Source organism: Leucopleurus acutus, assembly GCF_964270905.1.
Source record: "Leucopleurus acutus genome assembly, chromosome: 10".
Classification (NCBI taxonomy): Eukaryota; Metazoa; Chordata; class Mammalia; order Artiodactyla; family Delphinidae; genus Leucopleurus; species Leucopleurus acutus.
The window spans coordinates 8,644,279-8,666,440 of NC_139153.1; the positions used below are offsets into that span (position 1 = coordinate 8,644,279).

The following is a 22,162-nucleotide window of genomic DNA, read 5'->3' on the forward strand; positions in this document are numbered from 1 at the left end:
TGTTGCATCTGGCTGCTGGATGGGTTGTGGGTTTGTTTTGTTTTGTTTCCCCTGGACCTGTAATTTCACTCCAGTATCATTTTGCTCCTTTATCCTGGGGTCTTGTGAAAGGTAGTAAGTATAGGATTGGTGACCAGATGGGTGCGGAAGCCTAGTGTTCTGAGCTTGGGATGAGAAATGGGACCTTGGTGGTGATGGTGCTGATATCCTCCTGGCCTCAGAGTGCTTCTGCCTTTGAGTGGACTGGTGCTAGCGTCCTTGAGCACCAGCTTGTCAGATGGTGGCCCTAGAGCAGGAGATTCTCTTAGGAGACTGTCTGGCACAGGCAGCCAATTAAAACTTGGGTTAAAAATGTTTAAGAGGAAAAAAATGTTTAAGAAGCTAATACTTTAGAAGCAGTTGGGAAAGAAAAGGAAATAAAAGACATCCAGATTGGAAAAGAAGTAAAACTCCTTACAGATGATGTGATTTTGTATATAGAAAATTCTAAGGAATTCATGCACACACATGCACACACAAACGCATTGGAACTAATACATGAATTCAAGGTTGTGGAATACAAGGTCAATACAAAAATTAAGTGTATTTCTTTACACTGGCAATGAACAGTATGAAAATGAAATTAAGAAATAATTTCATTTATAATAGTATCAGAAAGAAAAGGAATAAATTTAATGAAAGAAGTGCAGGACTTACATCCTGAAAACTACAAAATATTGTTGAAAGGAATAGAAGACTTAAACAAATGGAAAGACATCCTGTGTTCATGGCTCAGAGACTTAAATATTGTTAAGATAACAGTACTCTCCAAGTTGATCTTATAGATTCAGTGTAATCCCTATCAAAATCCTAGCTGGCTTCTTTGCACAAATTGCTAAGATGATCCTAAAATTCACATGGAAATTGCACAAATAATAGAATAGCCAAATAAACCTTGAAAAACAGGGACAGAGTTGATGGATTCACCCTTCCTGGTTCAAAACTTATTACAAAGCTACAGTAATCAAAAGAATGTGATATAGACAAAAAGACAGATATACAGACCAATGTAATGGAATAGAGAGTTCAGATATAAATCCTTATGTTTATGCCCAAAAGATCTTTGACAAGTGTGACAAGAGAATTAAATTGGGGAGATTGTCTTTTCGATAAATGGCGCCTGGACAGCTGGATATCCACATGTAAAAGAATGCGGTTGGACCTCTACCTCATACTATATACAAAAATTAACTCAAAATGCATCAACCTAAATGTAAGAGGTAAAACTATAAAAGTCTTAGAAGACAACATAGGGCTAAATATTTGTGACCTTGGGTTAGGCCATGGTTTCTTAGATAATGACACCCAAAACAGAAATCAAAGGAAGAATAGATAAATTGGACCTCATCAAAATGGGGCACAAAACTTTCGTGTTTCATAGGGCACTATCGAGAAAGTGACGACAGCTCATGGAATGGAAGAAAATATTTGGAAGCCATATACTTGTATCTAGAATACATCAAGAACTCTTACGATTTAAGAATGAAAGCCAAATAACCCAGTTTAAAAAATGGGCAACATATTTGAACAAACAAGTGAATAGACGTATTTTCGTATCTCTCCAAAGAAGAGACATAAGTGGCCCATAAGCACGTGAGAAGGTGCTCAGTATTATTACTCACGAGGGAAATGCAAATCAAAACCACAGTGAAGTAGCACTGCACACCCTCTAAGATGGCTCTAATCACGGGCAATGATGGGTGCTGGCGAGGATGGAGAGAAACTGGAGCTCTCCGTCGCTCGTGGGAAGGCACAATGGTGCGGCCAATTTGGAAAACAGTTTGGCAGCTCCTGAAAAAGTTAAACATAGAATTACCATGTGAGCCAGAAATGCTACTCCTAGGTATTTACTCAAGAGAAACGGAAGCATAAATACACACAGAAACTTGTCCACAAATGTTTATAGCAGTATAATTCATAATAGCCAAAAATGGAAATAACCCAAATACCTACCAACTGATGAATGGATAAATAAACGTAGTATATCTATACAATGGCACATTATTGAACTATGGAAAGAAAGGAAGTACTGACACAGGCTCCAGCATGGAGGAACCTTGAAAACATCATGCTAAGTGAAAGAAGCCTTGCGAAAAGCCACATACTCCATGAGTCCATTTATATGAAATGCCTGGAATAGGCAAAATTACCAAGACAAATTATACAACAGTGGTTGCCAGGGGCTGGAGGCTGGGGTGGGTGGGGCGTGACCGCTGAGCGCCATATGGGCTTTCTTTGTGGTGATGAAAATTTTCTTTGGTTAGTGATGTGCACGATTTTGAGAATATGCTAAAAGCCACTGAATTAAATACTTAAAATAATGTTGACGAGCTGAATTCAGAGGCAACCAACTTGAAGGATGCATTTCTTGGAATCTCTTACCTCCCAGAACTTTTGTTTCTCACTGACTCACCATTTCAGAAGAATCCATGGTTTTCTTACTCAGTTTTCCTGCGAGAGATGGTGTTTCCGGTTTCAGCAAAAGTACCAGCAGTGATAATACCCGGTAAACGTGTCATCAGATGTCCTCTCAGCCTTGAGGTACAACATGACCGTGTCCAGGAAACACCTTTAGTCGTTAAATACAGGCCGTTATAGATCAGAGGTTTTCCGACTGGGACTGGCCAGCTCAGTGGCACTCTGGGGCACTTTTTTAATTTGCACATATATATTTTTGGACTCACTGTGACACAGCAAGAGCACTTCCCAAAGCTCCAGATCTCCACACACACTTTCCTCTTCTCCCTCCACACTGCATTGTATACACACGTGCACATACGCACACAGTAGAACGAGCCAGCAGGGTCTGGATGTTCAGGGAGAAGAGAGGCGTGCACTGAAATGCCAGTGTTCGAAACCCCAGCATTTAGGATAAGATCTTCAGTATAACTGGAGACTGAGGACGATGTCATCTTTGAACCCGGAGGCAGTGCAGTGTTGCTGTGACGGGCGCTTAGTGTCAACACCAGCCAGTCCTGGCTCTTTGGGAAGCTAACAGGGTGCTGGTTTGGGGTTCCGTGCCCACATCCAGGACACTGGGCACCCTGGGTGCGAGTGCAGCAGTGGTGGGGTCTGTTGGTATTTGAGCCTCTCTGCTCACCAGCCAGAGACGCCCCATTCTCTGCTGTTCCCCGGAAAGTTGCCATTCTAGCAGCCGCCAGAGGCCACCGGGGATCAAGGAGACAGCCACTCAATAGATTTTTCTGACCACGGGCACAACCTTGCTGAGAACCCAGGAGTTGCAAGGTTCTTGGGCACCAGAACCAACTGGGACACCTTCCTCATTCTTCTCCCGTGAAAGCTCTGGTTGGGACCTTGGCTCTCATTATGGCACAGGAGTCTTTCGTAGCCAGTCAGTGACATTTGATTCCAGCAGCGCCGCTGGCTACACGCCCGTCCACTCCCAGTCTCGTCCTGGAGAGTATTTTCACAATCGCTTGCTCCTTCCCCAACCGAAGTCTGGAAGAAGGAGAGTAGGGGTCCAGGACGCTGCCTGGGGCTTGGTCGTTCCTGTCCTCCTCTGGACCTCACTCCTAAGGTCCTCCAGCCACCTTTGCCCACCGTTTCAGGCCTGTTTACAAACCTAACACATGCCTGGAGGTGCCAATAAATTGGAGCGTGCAGATTTTCTTCCGGAATGTTTCATCGTTCTGATGTTGAAAAGTGAAATGCGAGCAGTTGAGGACGCAGAGCCTTATTTCTTTAGGCCCTGAAAAAAAGTCTGTCACACCATTTGGTCTCCCTTGGGGGGTGGGTCTATGGGTTATGACTGCAGGAAGCTGCCTTTTAAGAAGATCCTGGTTTCAAAGTGCTCAACCTTTTGTGTTTAATTGCGATGAAATGCCCCTAAATGCAGAATGTGAATTCCTCGATTTTGTTCTAGTTGGTGACTTTCTGTGGCACCTGCTCTCTGTGCTCATTGGTGAATGATGTGCCCGGTAATGAGATGCCTGCTTCATTGGCTGCTTTATAGAAGGTGCACTTAATAAACGTATTTTTTTCCATAGATTGCTTTGCCTTCTTTCTTTAACCTGAGAACAGTGACCACATCTGGTGGCTTACAGACTTGAATTTCTTTGCCGGCTTCCCTTGAATCGCCATAAATGTCTGATTATGACACAGGTGCATCTGAGCTGTGGCAGGTAGGGGGTGGGGGCAGGAGGGGACCTGGTCCCAATCTCTTGAGTCACAGGTACTCTGACTTATCAGAGTTCTGTTGGAAGATGCGCTAAGAGCCAGGAACAAACCTCTTGTACGGTGTAGCCACACCCACCGTGTGCCACTGTCTAACTCCAGACGTAATGGGCTAGATTGTCACCTTGAAGGGACCCTAAGGCATATTTCTTCCAGTGGGGTATGGGGGCCACCTGCAGAATCACAAGTGGTTTTGTGTTTGTTCCTGGGCTCCACTACTGAATCACAACCTGCGTCTTAAACGAGAGTCCCTGATGAGCCGGACGTCGCGTATGAGAGAGAGCAGAATGCCACCCCCTCCTCTGGCCCGTTTTCATCACGCCCCCAGCGTGCTGTCCTGCCAGCTACTTCTTGGGGCCGGGGATCCCCAGAAGGAACAACACCTCAGACATACATGCATCTGGATGTGTGTCCGTTCTCCAGCCCCGTGAGCTTCACGGGGGATGGAGCACCTGCCGTAGCCTGGCCCTTAGAGAAGGAGAGCCAGCTTGAAAAATAGGCGTCAGGGTCAAGTCAGGTCACAGCAAATGCGGCGATGGTCAAAAGTCTGCGTAGGGCTTCCCTGGTGGCGCAGTGGTTGAGAGTCTGCCTGCCGATGCAGGGGACACGGGTTCGTGCCCCGGTCCGGGAACATCCCACGTGCTGCGGAGCGGCTGCGCCCGTGAGCCATGCCCGCTGAGCCTGCGCGTCCGGAGCCTGTGCTCCGCAACGGGAGAGGCCACAGCAGTGAGAGGCCCGCGTACCGCAAACAAAACAAAACAAAACAAAACAAAACAAAAGTCTAAGTAACCTAAGATTCCAATTCTGAAACGGATGGCCTAACAATGTGAGAGACGTTTGATGGGGAGGCCCTTTGCAAGGGAGTAAGCAGCGTTGGCTTATACCTGTTAGCGGGAGGAGCCTGGGCTCTGCGTCCACTTGAGAACATGAAGAGCCCCAGGTAGAGCAGAGAGCAGTGGGCTGGAACCACAGCACGAATGTGGCTACCTGTGTACCTTTTGGCAAGTCTGCTGACCTCTCTGGGCGGTGACTTCCTTGTTTGCAAAAAGTAAGGGATGATGATGAAGTGTTCAGGAGGAAAATATACCAATATCTGCAGCTTATTTAAAAATGCCTAAAGAAAGGTGAGATTGGTGGATGATAGATGGATGGCGATGCAACAAAGGAGGAGCAAGGAACTGAATCGTAGAGCCTAGATGGCGGGTAGATAGGTGTTCACGGCAAACCTTTTCAACATTCCTCGGTGTTTGAAAATGTCATATGAAGATACTCGAAAAAACGAAAATGGGTAAAAAGAGCTAAAATGGACATTAGAGATCATTTCATGCAGGATTAAACTGAGGCCAGAGAAGGCAACTAGGTGGAGAGGCAGAACCAAGGCTGCCTGTGCCCTGTCTCTGGTTCATGTGCCGTTCCCTCTGCCTCATTGCCCCAGGACCCTTGGGCGCATGGCCGGCTGCCAGTGAGGTGATGCCTCTGAAAATAGGCCAAGTGTTTTGGAACCTGAATTTTATGAGACTTAAATGGGTGTTGCATGAAAAAAAAAAGGGTCATATAGGGTTGGGGGCTATTGGCCTAAACAGCTTTCTTTTCTGCGGGACTTGTCAGAGCCTTTAAGGTACTAATGTCTATTGAAAAATCTCTAAGAGGAATATGGAGCATTTTCCAAACAAATTTAAGCGCAAAAGCCACCCCCCTCCTTTTTCTGAGGACTTAGTTCTGGAAACACCCTTGGGAAAAGCATCCCTAAAGAATGTAAGATTTCTGGGGGTTTTGTTGTTGTTTTGTTGCTGCTGAGTGTAGGTGGGCAGGAGGTGGGACATATCCTTTCCATTGCCGTTTATTTCCATTTTACTTCCATGGTGAGTCCACATATGCTTGAATAGGGCCTTATGCCATCACCACATCTGCGGGGCTGAGGGTGTACATGCCAAGAGGCAGTACCAGGGGCTCAGTGTCTGAGCCAAAGGGGCGCTTTGAGCCCAGGCCCTGCCTTCAGTGGTGCCCAGGGAGTATCACCTTCCCCTCTAACCCAGCGGCCATTTTCTTCTGTGGGTGACCACTGGCTGGCCCAGGGGCAACAGAAATCAACGGGAAATAATCTCCCAAGGAACATTTACCCAGCAAACAAGAATTCCCAGAGAAACCAAAATCTGGTTCTTGCATTTGGCCGAGAGAAGGGCCGACCAGCTTGCCCCTCCTGCTTCTCAGGGCAGAGAAATATATTTCTGGAGCTGGTCAGGACGCGCACCCACCTTATGGACACATGCAAAACACAGCATTTCCCAGATGCAGCCGGAAACCCTTTATTGGAGCCACCCTGCTAACGCCAGCAGTCACTGGTGGTTTCCTGGGGGGGAGGGTGTGTGTCCAGGTGGGAGCTGAGGGCTGGATTGTGCCGTTACAGTACAAGTGAATGCAAAGATTTGCGGTAGCTGCCTCTTAGCCAATGATCTTCCTGGCACCCGGTCATGGGGGGTGTTGTGGTGGGGCAGGGGGCGGAGGGAAGGCCACTGCGCTTCCGTGGCGGGCTGTCTTTTCTCTCCGGCTTCCCTGCTCTGTGTGCTCCCGTCTTGGGGGGGAAGCAGCGGTCCCCAGGGAGAAAGAGCGTGCCGGCAGCCCCGCAGAGCCTGATGGTGGGGCCAGCCCAGCGGGGCTCCCCTGCCCCGCCACCCTTGCTGCCCACCCAGCCTCATACTTCTTTCCGCAGCATCACCTTGATGTTGCTGCAGACCTGGCCCAGGGCAGCGAAGAGCGGGTTGCAGAAGGTGCGGATGCAGAGCGAGTAGATGTGGCTGATGCACTGGATCTCGATCAGGTAGCTCTTGATGCAGGGCACCACCGCCCAGATGTGGCAGAAGGAGATGCAGGCGAACAGGAAGCCCCAGAGCAGGGCCAGCGGGACCCCCAGCAGTGTGGACAGCAGGCGGTAGCACCAGTACTTGGAGACGGTGAAGGTGGTGTAGCTCACCTTCCACACGCCATCAAAACTGTAGGTGCCCACGGGCTCCGCGATCACGTCTTCGAAATCCACCTGCAGGGGTGGGAGGGGGAACCCTCAAGTCACAGCAGCCACCCACTTCTCAAGCGCCAGAACCCCCTGGGGGGCTTGTTAAACCAGGTGGCTGGGCCCCACCCCCTGGGATTCTGACCCCGGTGAGTCCAGGGTGGGGCCTGAGATCCTGCATTTCTGACAAGTCCCAGGTGACGCCGGTGCTGTCCCAGAGCAGAGAGGAACAAGAGCCGGTCCACTTCTCTCTCTCATGGATGGATCAGAGGCCCCCAGGAGTTGAGTAACTTACTAAAAGAAACTAAGTTAGAGGCAGGCCACGAGCCGTGGCTCTGAAATTCTATTATTTTGTGATCCTAGGGAATTGGACAGTCATCCTGAAAAAATGTACCGGGTGCCTGCCGATAGGATGATGAACAGGCGAAGGTTCCTGCCCTCCTGGAGCTTACGGCAGGCAGTTACACCACAGTGGCCAGTGCTCCGGTAAGGGAAGGACAGGCCGTGTGCACCCACAGGGTGACATTTAACTTAGCCTGGGTGTCAGGCTTCCTGGAGGAGGTGACATCTAGCTAAGCGGATACCTAGAGGTAGCCAGGGGGAGGGAGGAGTTGTGGGCTGGAAAAGAGCGTTTGGGGCATCAGCTGCTGCGACCCAGTGGGATAGACAGTGTGTGCTCCTGGGGAGATGTAGGTGCTTCTGGAAGGCCAAGCGCAGGCCCAGGCCGGAGGGAGGCTGGAGAGGCCAGGCGGGGCAAGCATGGGGGCTTGAGTGCAATGAGAGCCACTCAGGGCTTTTGCACAGGGTGTGGCTTGGCTGGATCTGAGCTTTTTTCCAGTTGAGGTATAATTGACGTCTAACATTATATTCATTTCAGGTGTTCAACATAATTTGATTTTGTATATGTTGGGAAATGATCACTGCACTGAGTGTAGTTAACGTGTGTCGCCACACATAGTTACGTGTTTGTGTGTGTGATGAGACCTTTTATGACTACTCTCTTGGCACCTTTTAAATAGACGCTGCATACAGTATTGTTAACTGTAGTCACCATGCTCCACTTTACATCCCCAGGACTTACTTATCTTATAACTGGAAGTTTGCACCCGTTGAGCCCCTTCACCCATTTCACCACCCCTCTCCCCGCCTCTGGAAACCACCAGCCTGTCCTCTGCATCTCTGATCTGAGTTTTGAGTGGCTCATTCTGGCTGCCGCAGCTGTGAGGATGCACGTGGGGGGCGAGTTGGGAGCCGTCGCCGAATCCCGCCCGGTTTGGGGTCATGGAGGTGTTTAGAGGGAGGTGCAGCGGCCTGAGAGCTGTGTTAGGATCCAGCACGTGGTGAGGTGAGGGCCGTGGCGTCCTGGCTGGTGGAGGCATCTGGTGTCTGAGCGCAGCACCCGTGGAGGACACAGGCTTTGCTCTCCCCACGCTGGTCCTGCAGCGACCTCAGACCTTCCTCTGCCGCTGCCCACCCCATCCCTCCTTTGCAGCTGCGAGGAATGAGGGCAGAGAATCCTGCTCACGCATCCCACTGAAATGGTGACTGAGGCCCCATTTGGGAAGACGGAAGAAATACAAAAGATTGCTTTCAGCCAAGTCACTTAACTTTTCGCTAATCCCTGCTGTGCATTAAGCACCGTCACAGCTACTTTCTCATGTGTGATTTCATTTAGTGGCACTGAGCCTTAGCTGTCTTGTCTGTAACATGGGGGCAGCGTGTTCCTGGGCTGTTTTCATAGTAGTTGGTTGAGTGAATGCATGAATGGATCAGACTAATTGGCGGGGGGAGTGGGGACCAGTGATGCCAGAGCTCAAACTTCAACTCCCAAGTGAACCGTTTTCCTACTCTTTGAGGGGAAGGGGATCCCCTCTATGCCTAAAGTTATTATTAAAATTACTTTTTCTTATAACATAGCCACATTGCAGAAAATTAAGGGAATAGCAAAAACAAAACACAAGCATCTCCCATTTGTATTTCTCTAGTACTAAAATTATTATTGCTTTGGTGTTTTTCTTTCCAGTGTGACTCTTTTGGTGGGGGGGGAGTGGACATGACCATGTTGTATGTCCAGGGTTGAGGCCTGTTTTTCTCGTGTGGCTGGATTCTGAGCTCCTGTGCCAGGCCTCAGATCCCTGGGTCCCCCCGGAGACAGCTGAGGATGCAGCCCCACCCTGGGGATGGTACGTTGTTGTGGAGCAAAGTTCACGGGGTGAGATTTCAGGCTGCAGGCGATGTTCAAAAGCTGACTTGGGTGGGCAGAGGTCCTTCCGGGACCCGCTCGTACATCTCAACCTCCAGCTTTCTCTCTGCAGGGGTTTAGCAGAGGTCACATAACCTCTCAGATGGCCCCTGGATGGAAGGGAAGGGCTGGAAGGAGGAATGTGAATATGGTCCTCATCTCCTTGGAAAGGGCGGCACTGCTTCCTGGAGGGCTTCTTGGAGGTGGAGGTGGTGTCTGGCTGGGAATTTGGGGGGCTGGGGGTTTGGAGGCAAGAGATGCAGGAGTAGCGTGCTGGATGTTTGTAAAAGAAGGCCCAAGTTGCTTGGGGAACGTCCCATGGCTTTGGAGAGTGGATGGAAAGGGCTGGCATCTTTCTACATCTGGTCTATATGGGCAGAAATCCAGAGTTGCTGTTGCTTGCAGATCCAAGAAGCTGGGGACTATAGGCCCTGGGGGACCATTCCAACGTTGACCTGGTACATGCACCATGATTGTGGAGATTCAGTCAAACCCCCAGGGCCTGGATCCTGCCGACTGAGGTGTTCTGACCTCTGAAGCCCGCCCCTCGCCTATCATGGCCGTGCCCAGCCTGTGCCTGATGCCTCCTAGCCCCCGGGCTGGGCTCTGGATCCTGGTGTGGCCCCAGGAACTTGGGTAGCTGAGGGAGGCCTTTGGGTGGAGGCGTGCTCCCCGCCTTTATCCAGCAGGCTCTCCCTCCTTCCTCCTCTCTCCCATTCAGCGCCTGGGGCCGCTACTGCCCCTCCTGTGACTGTTCCTTGGGACCGTGTCTCCCCAATCACAGATGACCCAGCCCTGCCTCCTCACGTCCAGCTGGGCAGACAGGTGCATCTGGGCGTCCTGATTCTAATCTAAGCTCTTCACGCGGCCCCAGCCAGGGTCAGACCCCGAGGCAGATGCTGGCTCTCAGGGAGGGTGACTGTCCCCTCTGAGGTCTGGTCCTTGTTGGCCAGAGACACCTGCCCCAGGGCAGGGCCCCCAGCCCCTTCTTCGCAGCTGTCCACTCTGCTCCAAGCAGGCAGCAATTCCCCTGCCCCTCGGCAGCCCTGCCTGCTTTGTTCACTTATTCCTCCATTCAACACGTTTGATGATTTGTGTCTGGCCTCTAAGAGGCGGCAAAGTGGAAAAGAGCCCTTGACTGAAGTCGCAGTGCTGAGGTTTGAGTCCAGCTCTGCCTCTTATTGGCTCTGTGACCTTCAGCAAGTGTCTTAGCTTTCATATGCCTCGCTTTCCTAGATTGATTTCATTAGGTTTATCGGAGGATTGAATAAGATATGACATGTAAATACTCAGAACATGGCCTGGCACAGAATCCCTGATCACTAATTGTTAGCTGCTGGTGGCCGTTACAGAGCGCTTTCTTCAACAGGAAGCTAGGGTCCCAAAGGTGGGTTTGCACACCAGCGCAGCTGCTGATCTGATGAGTGACCTTGGCAGATAACCTCTTTGAGCTTCATTTCCTCAACTGTAAAATGTGTTTGCTACTTCTTACAACTCTGTTATGAAGAACAGAAGTAATTTCTTTTCCATCCATCCATTTCCCACCATGTGTTCATTTACCCATCCATCTATCTATCCATTCTCGCATCCATCCACCCACCTATCCATCCATCCATGGACCCATCAGTCTATCCATATGCATCCATCCATTCATATCCGTCTACCTATTTATCAGCCTGTCTATCCATCCATCCATCCATCCACCAATTCGTATCCATCCATCCATCCATCCATCCATCCATCCATCCATCCATCCGTATCATCCACCAATTCATATCCATCATCCATTCATCCAAACAACTATTTATTAAGCACCCACCTTGTGCTAGGCACACCTCCTCTTGGGCAATGCTTAGTACAATACACGGTAGCTGCCCAGTGACAGTAATCGTTTGTTCAGTTGCTCTGAAGTTCCTATGAAAATATATCTCAGAAAAGCTGCTGACACCCAGATCGTAAATACGACAGTTCTCCAACCTACCTGGTCGTAAATGTGTGTGCATGCGTACTCAGCCTGCGCAGGTAAGATGGATGGGGTCCTCTTTTCTCCCCTTTTCTGCTATGGTAATAATCCTGCCCCCAAGGATCTCTCTGCCTGTTAATGATTTTTTTTTTTTTTTTTTTTTTTTTTTGCACAAGGTAGAAGCTGTTGTTGCTGGCATTTGAATTATTTCAAGTAATTGCCTTAGGCACTGTGCACAGGGCAACAGCTCCGTTGTCTGTGAATGCGAAAATATGCTCTCAGAGGGACAGGTAGTCCTGGGAGGAGGAGGCCGTTCCTAATCAGGACTGAGCACTGAGACCGCTCTCTGGTCACCGCACTAGTTTGGGGAGATATTTATAAGGCCGGCTCAGGCAGCCCTGGGCAGACGCGCCAGTGTATCAGAGGCGCACGGTGACTTCATTTCTTAATTCGTTTCTGGAAGTGGAGGGGAGATGGCTGCTGGCAGGGGGCTCGGGCCGTGGGCGGAGCCTCAGGAGGCGGGGCTGGCTGTGGGAAGGGGAGAAAGGGGCTGCTCGTAACGTTGGTGTCCCCTTCTCTGGCATATTTATTTTTGGAACAGCAAGAGAGCCAGTTGATTCTTCGGAACCGGCCAGCGCGCTGCTCCCGCCGTCCCCAAGAGGGCGGGGAAGGTGCAGGACAGCAGAGCTGGGGCGGCGGTTGAGGGGGAGGCCAGACGCCACACCCACTTCAAAAATGCCTCCCCCGCATTCCTGCGTGACTCAGTCCTTGGGCATCCAGGGCCCTGCGCAGTTCAGACAGGCGCTCTGTGGGTGGGGGGAACGGCTCTCGGCAGGGGGACAGATATCTGGGACCAGTTTCCACTTGTTCAGCGAATCACTGTGTGATTTGAGACCTGGTACTTGCCCTCTCTGGGCCTGTGTTTTTTGTTTGTTTTCAGTTTTTTGTTTGTTTTAACTCTGCCGAGAGGATTGGACCAACATCCCTAGTGACACGGAGTTAGTTTCGGAGTCAAGACCCAAAGGAGTGGCTTAGCTTTGTTGGGTCTTGGTTTTCTCACCTATTACCTTGCTATTTAAAGAGTGGTCCACAGTCACTGCCCCCTTCCCAACAAGGCAAGTACAGAAGTTGAGAGTAGGCATTTGGAAATAGTCACAGTGATGGGAGCCAATAATTTTATGTCTGTTGATTCTACTAATAATAAAAATTGGAGCTTACATTGTCAATGCCTATTTTTCTGTTCATCTCTCTAGTAGTTAATTTTTATTGACTTTTACAAACGATTCGTGTACAACAGATTGGAATAATAATAATAAAACTGACCTTTCACCCAGATAGCCTGAGAAGCACTGGCCTGTAAAGTTAAAGCTAAAATGAGCTGATCGCTGCAGAATAGCTGAGAAACGGCAAAGCTCTGCTTCATGTGTTATAATTGGCAATAACGTGAAAAGATGCTCAACATCACTAATTATCAGAGAAATGCAAATCAAAAGCACAATGACGTGTCACCTCACACCAGTCAGAATGGCCACCATCAAAAAGTCTACGAACAGTAAATGCTGGAGAGGGTGTGGAGAAGAGGGAACCCTCCTGCCTGCTGGTGGGAATGTGAATTGGTAACAGCCGCTAAGGAGAACAGTATGGTAGTCCCTTAAAAACTAAAAATAGTGCTACCTTATGATCTAGCAGTCCCACTCCTGGGCATATATCTGGAGAAAACCATAATTTGAAAAGATACACGTACCCCAGTGTTCACTGAAGCACTGTTTACAATAGCCAGGACATGGAAGCAACATAAATGCCGATCAACAGAGGAATGGATAAAGAAGATATGGTACCTGTATATTGATACAATGGTATATCACTCAGCCATAGAAAAGAACAAAACGATGCCATCTGCAGCAACATGGATGGACCTAGAGATTGTCATACTGAGGGAAGTAAGTCAGACCCAGAAAGACAAATACCATATGATATCGCTTATATGTGGAATGTAAAAAAATGGCACAAATGAACCTATTTACAAAACAGAACTAGAGTCACAGATGTAGAAAACAATCTTATGGTTACCAAGGGGGAAAGGGGGCAAGGGATAAATTGGGAGGTTGGGATTGACACATACACACTACTATATATAAAATAGATGACTGATGAGGACCTCCTGTATAGCACAGGGAACTCTACTCAATACTCTGTAATGACCTATATGGGAAAAGAATCTAAAAAAGAGTGGATACATGTATATGTATAACTGATTCACTTTGCTGTACACCGGAAACGAACACAACATTGTAAATCAACTGTACTCCAAAAAAATTAATTAAAAAATAGAATTCTATACAATCTGGGATAACCATAGTAACGCCCACAATTTGGCCCTTGTAGGTGTCTGTTTCTGGCCATGTGTCTTACATCCAGCATTTCGCCCAGCCTGTAAGGGACGAGCAGGGGTGGAGCCCACGCTGGCCTGACATCAAAGCCTGAGCCTGAATTTCTCCTGCTGTCTCCCTGATCAGGGTCATCGCAGGACCGGGTACCTCAGCAGGAGGTGAGGCAAGAATGCAACACAGACTGGTTCTGAGGGCAGGAAGAGGGGGTCCAGGGATTAGTGGGATCTTGGGGTCCAGGGCATCCTACAGGGGGTGCCTGGGGCACCTGGCCTGGAGGTAAGGACACTTGGGTTCATATAAAGGAACTGTGAAGAGACCAAGATAACAGAGGGTGACCGGGGTGGGGGGTGTGTGAAGAGAAGGGATCCACCAGAGGAGCCCTCATCAGATCTCAGAGCCCTGTCCTTGCCCGTATCTTCCCTCCCCTCCCTGCCCCCTTAGTCTCTGCCTTCGGGAAGGCTGGTGCGGTGGACTGGAGAGTAGTAGGAATGGCCCTGGGTTGAGCTGTAGGTTAGCTGTGCACCAGCTTCTGGGGGGAAGTTAGCTAGTCTCCAAAGATGACCCCAGATTGGTCATGCCTCTCAGCACACAGTCTCAGACCATAGGGAGTCTGGGCTTGCCCTGTGACTCGCTTTAACCGCCAGAATGCTGTAGAGGAGATGCTGCTGCAGCTACATGAGAGGCCGCCAGTGAGACCAGCAGAGCTGCCCAACTGAGGCTGCCCAGCCCACAGAACTGAGAGAGCCTCAAAGCCTTGGTGCTTTAAGCATGGAGTTTTAGGGTGATTTGTCACACGGCAGTGGATAACTGGTACGCTGTGTCTTTAGGGGAAACTGGTGACAACTCTGGACTGCAGGTTTATCTTCTATAGGACAAGGGGAACTTGTTTGTACTTTAAAGTACAAAGCATTCACTGGCCCTGCCTCATAAAATTTCTGGTGGCAGGGCCCAGAAATCTGCATTTTCACAAGCTCCCCAAGAAAGTGGATGTTTTTAAAAACTCTAGTTGATACACAGGAGTCCCTACAACACTGTGTTGTAAATACCTCAGTGTGAGTTAATCCAGGGTATAGCCCTTCTTAGAGGTACTTGCCAGGGGTACTTTCCAAAATGAAGGAATTGCCAGTGTGGTATGCCTGGCAGGTCATGACCTTTCCTAATTCAGCCTCAACCTGCCCTTTCTGCCTCCTCTCCCACAAATTCCCTTTCAGATGCTCCTAGTCCCATTTTTCGCCTGCAGACAGTGTAGCAAAGAGGTTTCGCCTGTGGGCCAACTCAGCCTAGCTGATGGTCCATGGCTTCCTGGAAACGTGCTGTGATCCATTAGTAATGTCTGCCACGGACATAGGCAGGGGAGTGGCAATACCCGTTCCTCACGTTTTCTGACTCTGCCCATCATTCTCCTCTACCTTGTGGCCTTTGCTTATTTTGTTCCCTCTTCTTGGAAAGCCTGATGCCCCCTTTTCACATTTTACATTTTTCTTATTATTTATGCACCTTGGATACCACCTCTCCATGAAGCTGGTGCCTGATTTTCCCAGATGAAAGTGATGTCTTCCTCCTTCCCGTGGCCCTTCATCTGGCACTGATTTAAGGCATTTATCACCTCCTCCTGTGCATTCTCATTGGTTTTAGTCTCATCTTCTCTGTCTGTTGGAATTCTTGGATTCTTGGAATCTGTTGGATTCTTCTCAAGAGGAAGCACCAGGTCAGTTTCATCTTTGTGAAACAGGGTGTCCAGATGGGCCCACAGTGGGTAGCAGAGTTTGGAGACCTTGGGGGAAGGAGGGTTACTGGGTCCTCTGGGTGTTTGTTAGCCTAAGCTGAGAGGCAGAAGGTGCTGTCTGTGTGCTTTTCTGAAGGGGGAGGGTCTTGTGGCAGATGTGGGTTGGAGGTAGGTGGGAACTAGTGTGATGGGCTTAGGTCGGGTCTCTCCCTCGGCCCTGGTTGAAGGGCCGGCCCTGAGTGCCTGAGAGGAGTGGTTGAAACCAGAAGCTGAAGGACCTGCCTGCCGAGGGGTTCATATGTCCCTGCTCTAGGGCCCGGCTGCCTAAGTGTGAGTTGGGGAGGGGGAGGGGTGTCGATGAGAAAGCCCTGAGACCTCTCACAAGTAACTGGTGGGCTTTGGGGTGGGACTGGGGGCCTGCAGGAATGCACGAGGAAGGGGCTGGAGGCTTTGCAATCTGGGTCTGAAGGGAGTGGTGTCCTCACTGACCAGCTGGACTGCCAGGGACCGCTGGCCTCCTTTCCCGCCCCCCGAGAGCCTAGCATGCGCCCTACACGCAGTGGGTCTCATTGCTCATTGCCACGTCCTCTGCGACAGCACAGTGCCTGGAACGGAGCAGGCGCTCGGGAATGACGCGTGGAATCGATGTTCCATGAATGGTGGTGATGGTGGGGGTGAGGGGAATGAGGCGAGCCTCTCCTCTGCCCAGGCCCAGCCCGGAGTCAAGACTGCTGGGCTGTGCGGAGCTCTCCCTCAGCTGTTGGCACTCACTTTCCAGCCTGGGTTCAAGGGTAGCACCAGGCCTTGCTCAGGGAAGTTTGGAAAAGTTTTGACTCTAGAAATCCAGAGGGAGCACCTCCTTCTGCTGAGGGTCAAATCCAAGGGCCCGGTGGGTGCGTCTCCTGCTCTTCACCCTTGTCCTTTCTGTGTGAAACCTCAGCAGCTGGCGGTGGAGGGGACGGGTCTCCCTTTTCTCCACCCGGCCTCTGTCTACACTAGGGACTCAGGCCCAGAGAGGGAAAGGGATTTGCCCAGGGTCACACAGCAAGCTAGAGTCAGGGCTGGGACTAGACTTGGGTCTCTGTAGCCTGTCTTATTCTACCGTCTTACGGCGTCATCCTCACACACGTGGAGCCTGTTACCACATGTGACACCACCCCGACGGGAGCCTTTCCAGCCTTCATCTTGGCCTGACCTTGTTTCTCTTTCTCTCCATCTCCGTCCCCCTCACCCTCTTGGTCCCTTATCCTCCCTCCCCACCCCCCAGTCCTTTCCCTGGTCAATGAAAGACATCCAGGTGACCCAAAGGCCAGCCTGTTCAGATGGACGTCTCTCTTTCAGCCACGCTGTCTCCCATTTCTTTCTTTTCTTCATTCTTTCACATCCCATTACACCAACCTGAAGTCTTCTTGAACCTGTCTGTGGTATTTATCTGGTTCAGTTTTAGAATCCCTGTTCTAAATTTCAAAACGTTTTCATCTCTCTCTCATTAAAAATGAAAGAAAAAGTCAAATAAGTTCCCAAACCAGGGAATGTCCAGTAAATACACCAAATAATCATCTCCTCTCGACAAGAACATTTGTGGGCCTCCTGCTTCACCTTTGAGGCATGGTTTTCTGGGGCTCAGGGCCTCCGGGAGAGGGTAGCTCCCAGCGCCCTGGGAGGCTGCGTAAGCAACTGCATCCGTGTGGCCGCCCCCATCCCTGCCTTGGATTATAATCTGGGCCTCGAGCCTGGAGCCAGCTCCCTCCTGGCTCACTGGGACCCGAGAGCCTCCCTCCACTTGTCACCTGCTGCGGGATCCTTAAGAAAGCACATGCTCCCTAAGGGTCCTCTTTTGCATTCCCGCAGCCGCCAGGGCCCACCAGAGGGGAGCCTGAGTGTCAACGCCGGCCCTGGCTTAGCTCTCTTGTCCTGCAGGCTCCTCCAGGCTCCTAATCAGCTCACATTTGCACACCCTTGCTGTGTGCCAGGGACTCTCGTAGGCACTTTCAGACCTCTTATCTCATGCAATCCTCTCGGTCTATTTCTATTGCACAGCGCTGCTCTGAGATCCATTTACCCTGGGGGAGTAAATTATGCTCATTTTACAGGGGGGCCAGTGTCATTGCTTTTAAGTAGAGGAGTCTGGATTTGAAACCACATCTGTTAGTGTCAAGTCGGGGACCGTTCCGTCTAGATCCCACTGCACAAACCACGACAAATACTGTTTGACGTGTGTATGGTGCTTTTCAGTTCTGGACGTTCATTCCCTAATTTTGCCGCACTTCCCAAACTGTGCTGTGATGGCCCTCTCTGCACCACAGATGGTATTTATAAATACAATAATAGCATAATATGAGCTGTTACAGGGAAATGCCCTGAGTGAGGTGAGGGCACAGAGGAAGGAGCTCCTGGTTGCTTGGAGGAGTTGGGGAAGGCTTCCTGGGCAGGTGACATTTGAATCAGGTCTCGAAGGCTGAGTGGGCGTCCCCCATGTGGAGGAGAGGAGGCTGGCTGCTGGCAAAGACACAGGAGGCATGGGAGCTGGAGGTGGAAGGGGAAGGTGGGGGCCAGATGTGCTGGGGTTCGAATGCCATGGGGGGAAGTTAGACTCATGCAGCAGGGGAGGTGTCCCACTGAAGGTGACCACGCGGGGCTGTCCTTTAGAACGAGCCCTTAACCCCGCTGTCTAATCCAGTGGCCTTGAGCTATGTACGAGCACTTGACCTGTGGCTAGTGCAACCGAAGGATTCTAAATCGTGTTTAATTTTAATTAAAATGTAAAAACTGATAGTTAATTCTGTGATTGGGAAACTTGTAAGAATGTTTGGCACAGTTTGGGTTTGTGAATCAGTTTTCAACTGTTCATTACATGAAATCTAAAGACAGGAGGGTTTCTCATAAAAACTTTGGAGTCTGAACTGAGATGCATCCCACGTCTCAGATACACACTAGATTTTGAAGATGAAGAAAGATTATACAGTTGTTCACCAATAATTGTTTTGTAGTGATTACACGTTGAAATGATACTATTTTGGACATATTGGCTTAAATGAGAAATATCTTGAAAATTAATTTTAGCTGTTTGTTTTTCCTTTTTAAAGTCATGGCTGCTGGAAAACTTAAAATGACATAGGGTGATTGTATAATGGGTCGCATTATATTTCTACTGGACACCACTGGTCTGTGGTTCTGATGTATGCAGAGCACCCGGGAGGCCCCCGCACCTGCCCTTTTCAAGGCCCTTCCAGTGACTTTGATGCTGGTTGGTGGGTACCCTTCTCCCAGGAATTCTGCTGTAGTAAGATCCCTGTGGCTACCGGGTGGAGGCTGGACTGAGGGGTGGCCCTGGAGGCAGCCGGGCTGCTGATGGCATCGGGTGAGGAAAGAGGCCTGACTCAGGCCTGGCCGTGAAGGAGACTCCCTGAAGGCAGGGTAACCCTCATACAAGCTTCCCTTTCAGGGGTCCCGGTGCCCTCTGAGCGGCCTCTGGCCTGGCCTGGATGCTGCACGTGCCAGGAGCAGGCATGAGTGCTGGGTACAGCCCCCCAGCCTGGGGCAGCGGGGGCCCCTGCAAGGGGCCAGCAGCCCTGCTGGAAACCGCCCTCTGGGGATTAACCCCGCACCCACTGTGGAGACCGCAAAATGCCCCTGGCATGGAAAGGGCCCAACCTGGCCGCCTCGTCTGTCCCCAGCCGAGGGCCAAGAGCACACGGGAAGAGCTACAGAGTTGTAAAGAGTTTCCTTTGCGACTCGCCTGCCCCGCCCCGGTCGATGGTCCTGTATGTGCAGCTGATTCTTTGCTCTTGTTGACACTAAAGGCTCTTTGGGGGTACAAGCTGGTTTTGCGGGATGGGGGGGGTGGGTGGGATTTGGAGAAGACAGAGGAACAGGTCTCTTTTCAGGGAAGCCGATCGCGCGGGAGCAGAGCCTGCCCCTTCCAGCACCCAACCTGACACCCTCCAGGCGGGGGGCGCCGGGGCAGGCCCTCGAGCCTACCTTCACTATGTCCTCGTTAATGTTCTTGGGGTCCCGGTTCACCAGGTCGATCTCCTTGAAGTGAATGTCCTTGACGATCTGGGCCTCCAGGTCTGTGTGCTCCTCGGCCATCATCGTGGAGCTGGGTGACCTGCGAGAGGAGATTGGAGCCGTGTGGCCAGCGGGGCTGAAAAGACCTGGGGCAGGGACAACAGTGTCCCCAGACTTGTGCCGCTGGTGGCTAAATAGGCCCCACCCAGCGTGCCGGCTGACAGCTGTCCCGCATAACTTCAGCCTGCTGCTGGCTGAAGGCTCCGGTGGCAGGCCTCCAAGCTAAAATTAAGACTGGAGCCCTGCAGGAAGGCCCAGCGCTCCTTAAAGGGGGCTGCACGGGCGCTGGGCCTCATGCGCGAGCCAAGGGCCTGGTGTCTCCTGGTGCCCCCGCGGTTGGCTGCTGCTGTGGGACCCTGGTATTTGCGTTTGGGCTCCTGTGGGAAGGAGGTGGGCTCAGCCCCCAGCTCAACCTCTTGCTGGGTGTGTGAGCTTGGGCACACCTCGCCTCTCCGGGCCATCATGTCCCCACCTGTAAAATGGGGCCATAATAATAACGATCGGGGCTCTGCCTACCCTCGTGGAAAGGAGGAGGTGAGCTCGTGGGAGAAAATGCTTCAGAACGGAAATGCTCTCTGGTGGGGATTCTCGTTGGAGCAGTTGGTACCTGCCTTGCTGTTTGATGGCCTGAAGCAGGGCTGAGGTTTTCCCACTTCTAGGGTTTTCCCCGGAGGGGTTGATGGACTGTGGTGTGGGGTAGGTCTGGGGCTGAGACCGGACGCAGACCACCCTCCTCTGCCTTTTGATACCACGTGGAGGGGACCTGGAGTCCACGTTTCTGCCACCCTTCACCCTGTCCCCAGGGACAGCTTAGTGACAGCTTCCCAGATATCCATGGGCCCCAGACACAGCACGGGCATCGGTGGGGTTGCCCTCTCTTAGGTATCTGCTTAGTTTCCCTGCGTCCTCTGCCAGGTCAGCCATCACCCAAGGCCCCCACCGCATGAAGGGTGACGACTCTGAGCCTCCAGGGTCTGTGCATCCATTCATCACTGACAGACTCATCTCTTTAGGATTTGCCAACAGCTAGGGATAAACAGACGCATCAGGTTAGGTCCCTCCCTGCCTTGGGGAGCCCACAGCCTGGGGGGACAGAATGATCAGAAAATAAGGAATTGTAATACTGTGTGGCAAGTGCTGCATCAGAGTTATGTTACAAAGAACTTGCCTGAGAAGTCCGTAGGAGGCAATGACTTACTCTGAGGACATCAGGGAAGGCTTCCTGGAGGAGGTAGCTTTAGAGTAAGGTGTTGAAAGACAAGCAGGAGTTCACCACATGGAACATTTCAGGTGTCAGAGGACTGGTAGGAGCCAGAATGCTAAGAATTGTGTAGTGGCTCAAGCACATGTTGTCTGGGGGTGAGGCAGGGGATAAGTCTTGACTCTGGCCTGGGTGTGAAGGATCTCAAATGTCATACTAAAGAGTATAGATTTTATCTAGAAGTGCTGGGAAGCCACTGAAGACTTCAAAACAGCAGAGGATCTTCAGTAGATTTGCATGTGAGGAAGCTGATTGGAGCTGATTTGATTGGAGCTGTGTGAGGTTTGAGGCAGGAAGACTAATTGAAAAGCTGGAGGTGATAAAGGCTCTTTCAGTAACTGCACTTGGCTACTCATAATAAAGATGTGAAATAGTAGTGGCTTGTCCAAGGTAGGGTTTTTTTTTTTCTCTCTCACATAACACAAATAGGTAGTTCAGAACTATGGTGGTGGCTGCATGACGTCATCAGGCACCAGCCCTCCATCTTTCTGTTCTGCTATTCTCCTACCAGAGATCTTGGGGATTTTTTGGAATCATTTCCAAAAAGGGCAGTGTGATTTCAGGATGCATTAATAGAGATATATCATCTAGAATAATGGAGGTGACCAAGCTACCAAACTCTGCACTGGTCAGACTACACTTGGAGCCTTGTTTGGGGCCTTGGGAAACTAGATGGTATCTAGAGAGGGTGAGTAAGATGGTACAAGAGCTTGAAACATGTCTTAATGAGAAACAGAACAATTTTGGATTGGAGAAGAGAAGGCTCAGCAGGGAGAAACAGATGAACTTTACTTAAGTCCCTGAAGACTTAAGGAATGAGACTTGTTCTGGGTGGTCCCAAGGACGGGTACATAAGTGGCACACTGTCGCACTCTGGCTTCATTCAACCCAGTGCCTGGCTCATTGTAGGCTCTCTTGATAGTGATAGCTGGGAGGGTTACTCTTAAGGAAGAACTGACTCTCAGCTGATAGGCTGCTCCAGAAAGGGCTGAGCTTCGCGAGGTCAGACTTGTTAAGTCAGAGAGTGAAAGGGAGTCAAGGATTGGAAAAGTAGAGAGCTGGGCAGACTTCGGGGCCGGATAGTAAACACGTAGGCAGGACTGGCTACAGAATTTACAGGATCCGGTGAAAAACAAAAATGCAGCGCCCCTTGTTACAAAGAGATTCCAAATTTCAAGGTGGTGGCAGCGGAACATTAAACCGAGCTCGTGGCATCTTCGAAGCGTGTCCAGGAAGTTGACCCGGGTTTCAGGCTCTGTGGGTCATACA

General features: G+C 50.6%; 1 protein-coding gene across 1 annotated transcript; it reads right to left on the minus strand.

The window, feature by feature from the left end:
• Window positions 1–6,925: 6,925 nt before the first annotated feature.
• CAV3 (caveolin 3) lies at window positions 6,926–19,656 on the minus strand (the record flags this gene model as incomplete). The annotated part of the gene is made up of 2 exons (XM_082847574.1): window positions 6,926–7,267; window positions 19,543–19,656. 2 exons carry the CDS (start codon window positions 19,654–19,656, stop codon window positions 6,926–6,928), a joined length of 456 nt encoding a protein of 151 aa, XP_082703700.1.
• Window positions 19,657–22,162: the final 2,506 nt, after the last annotated feature.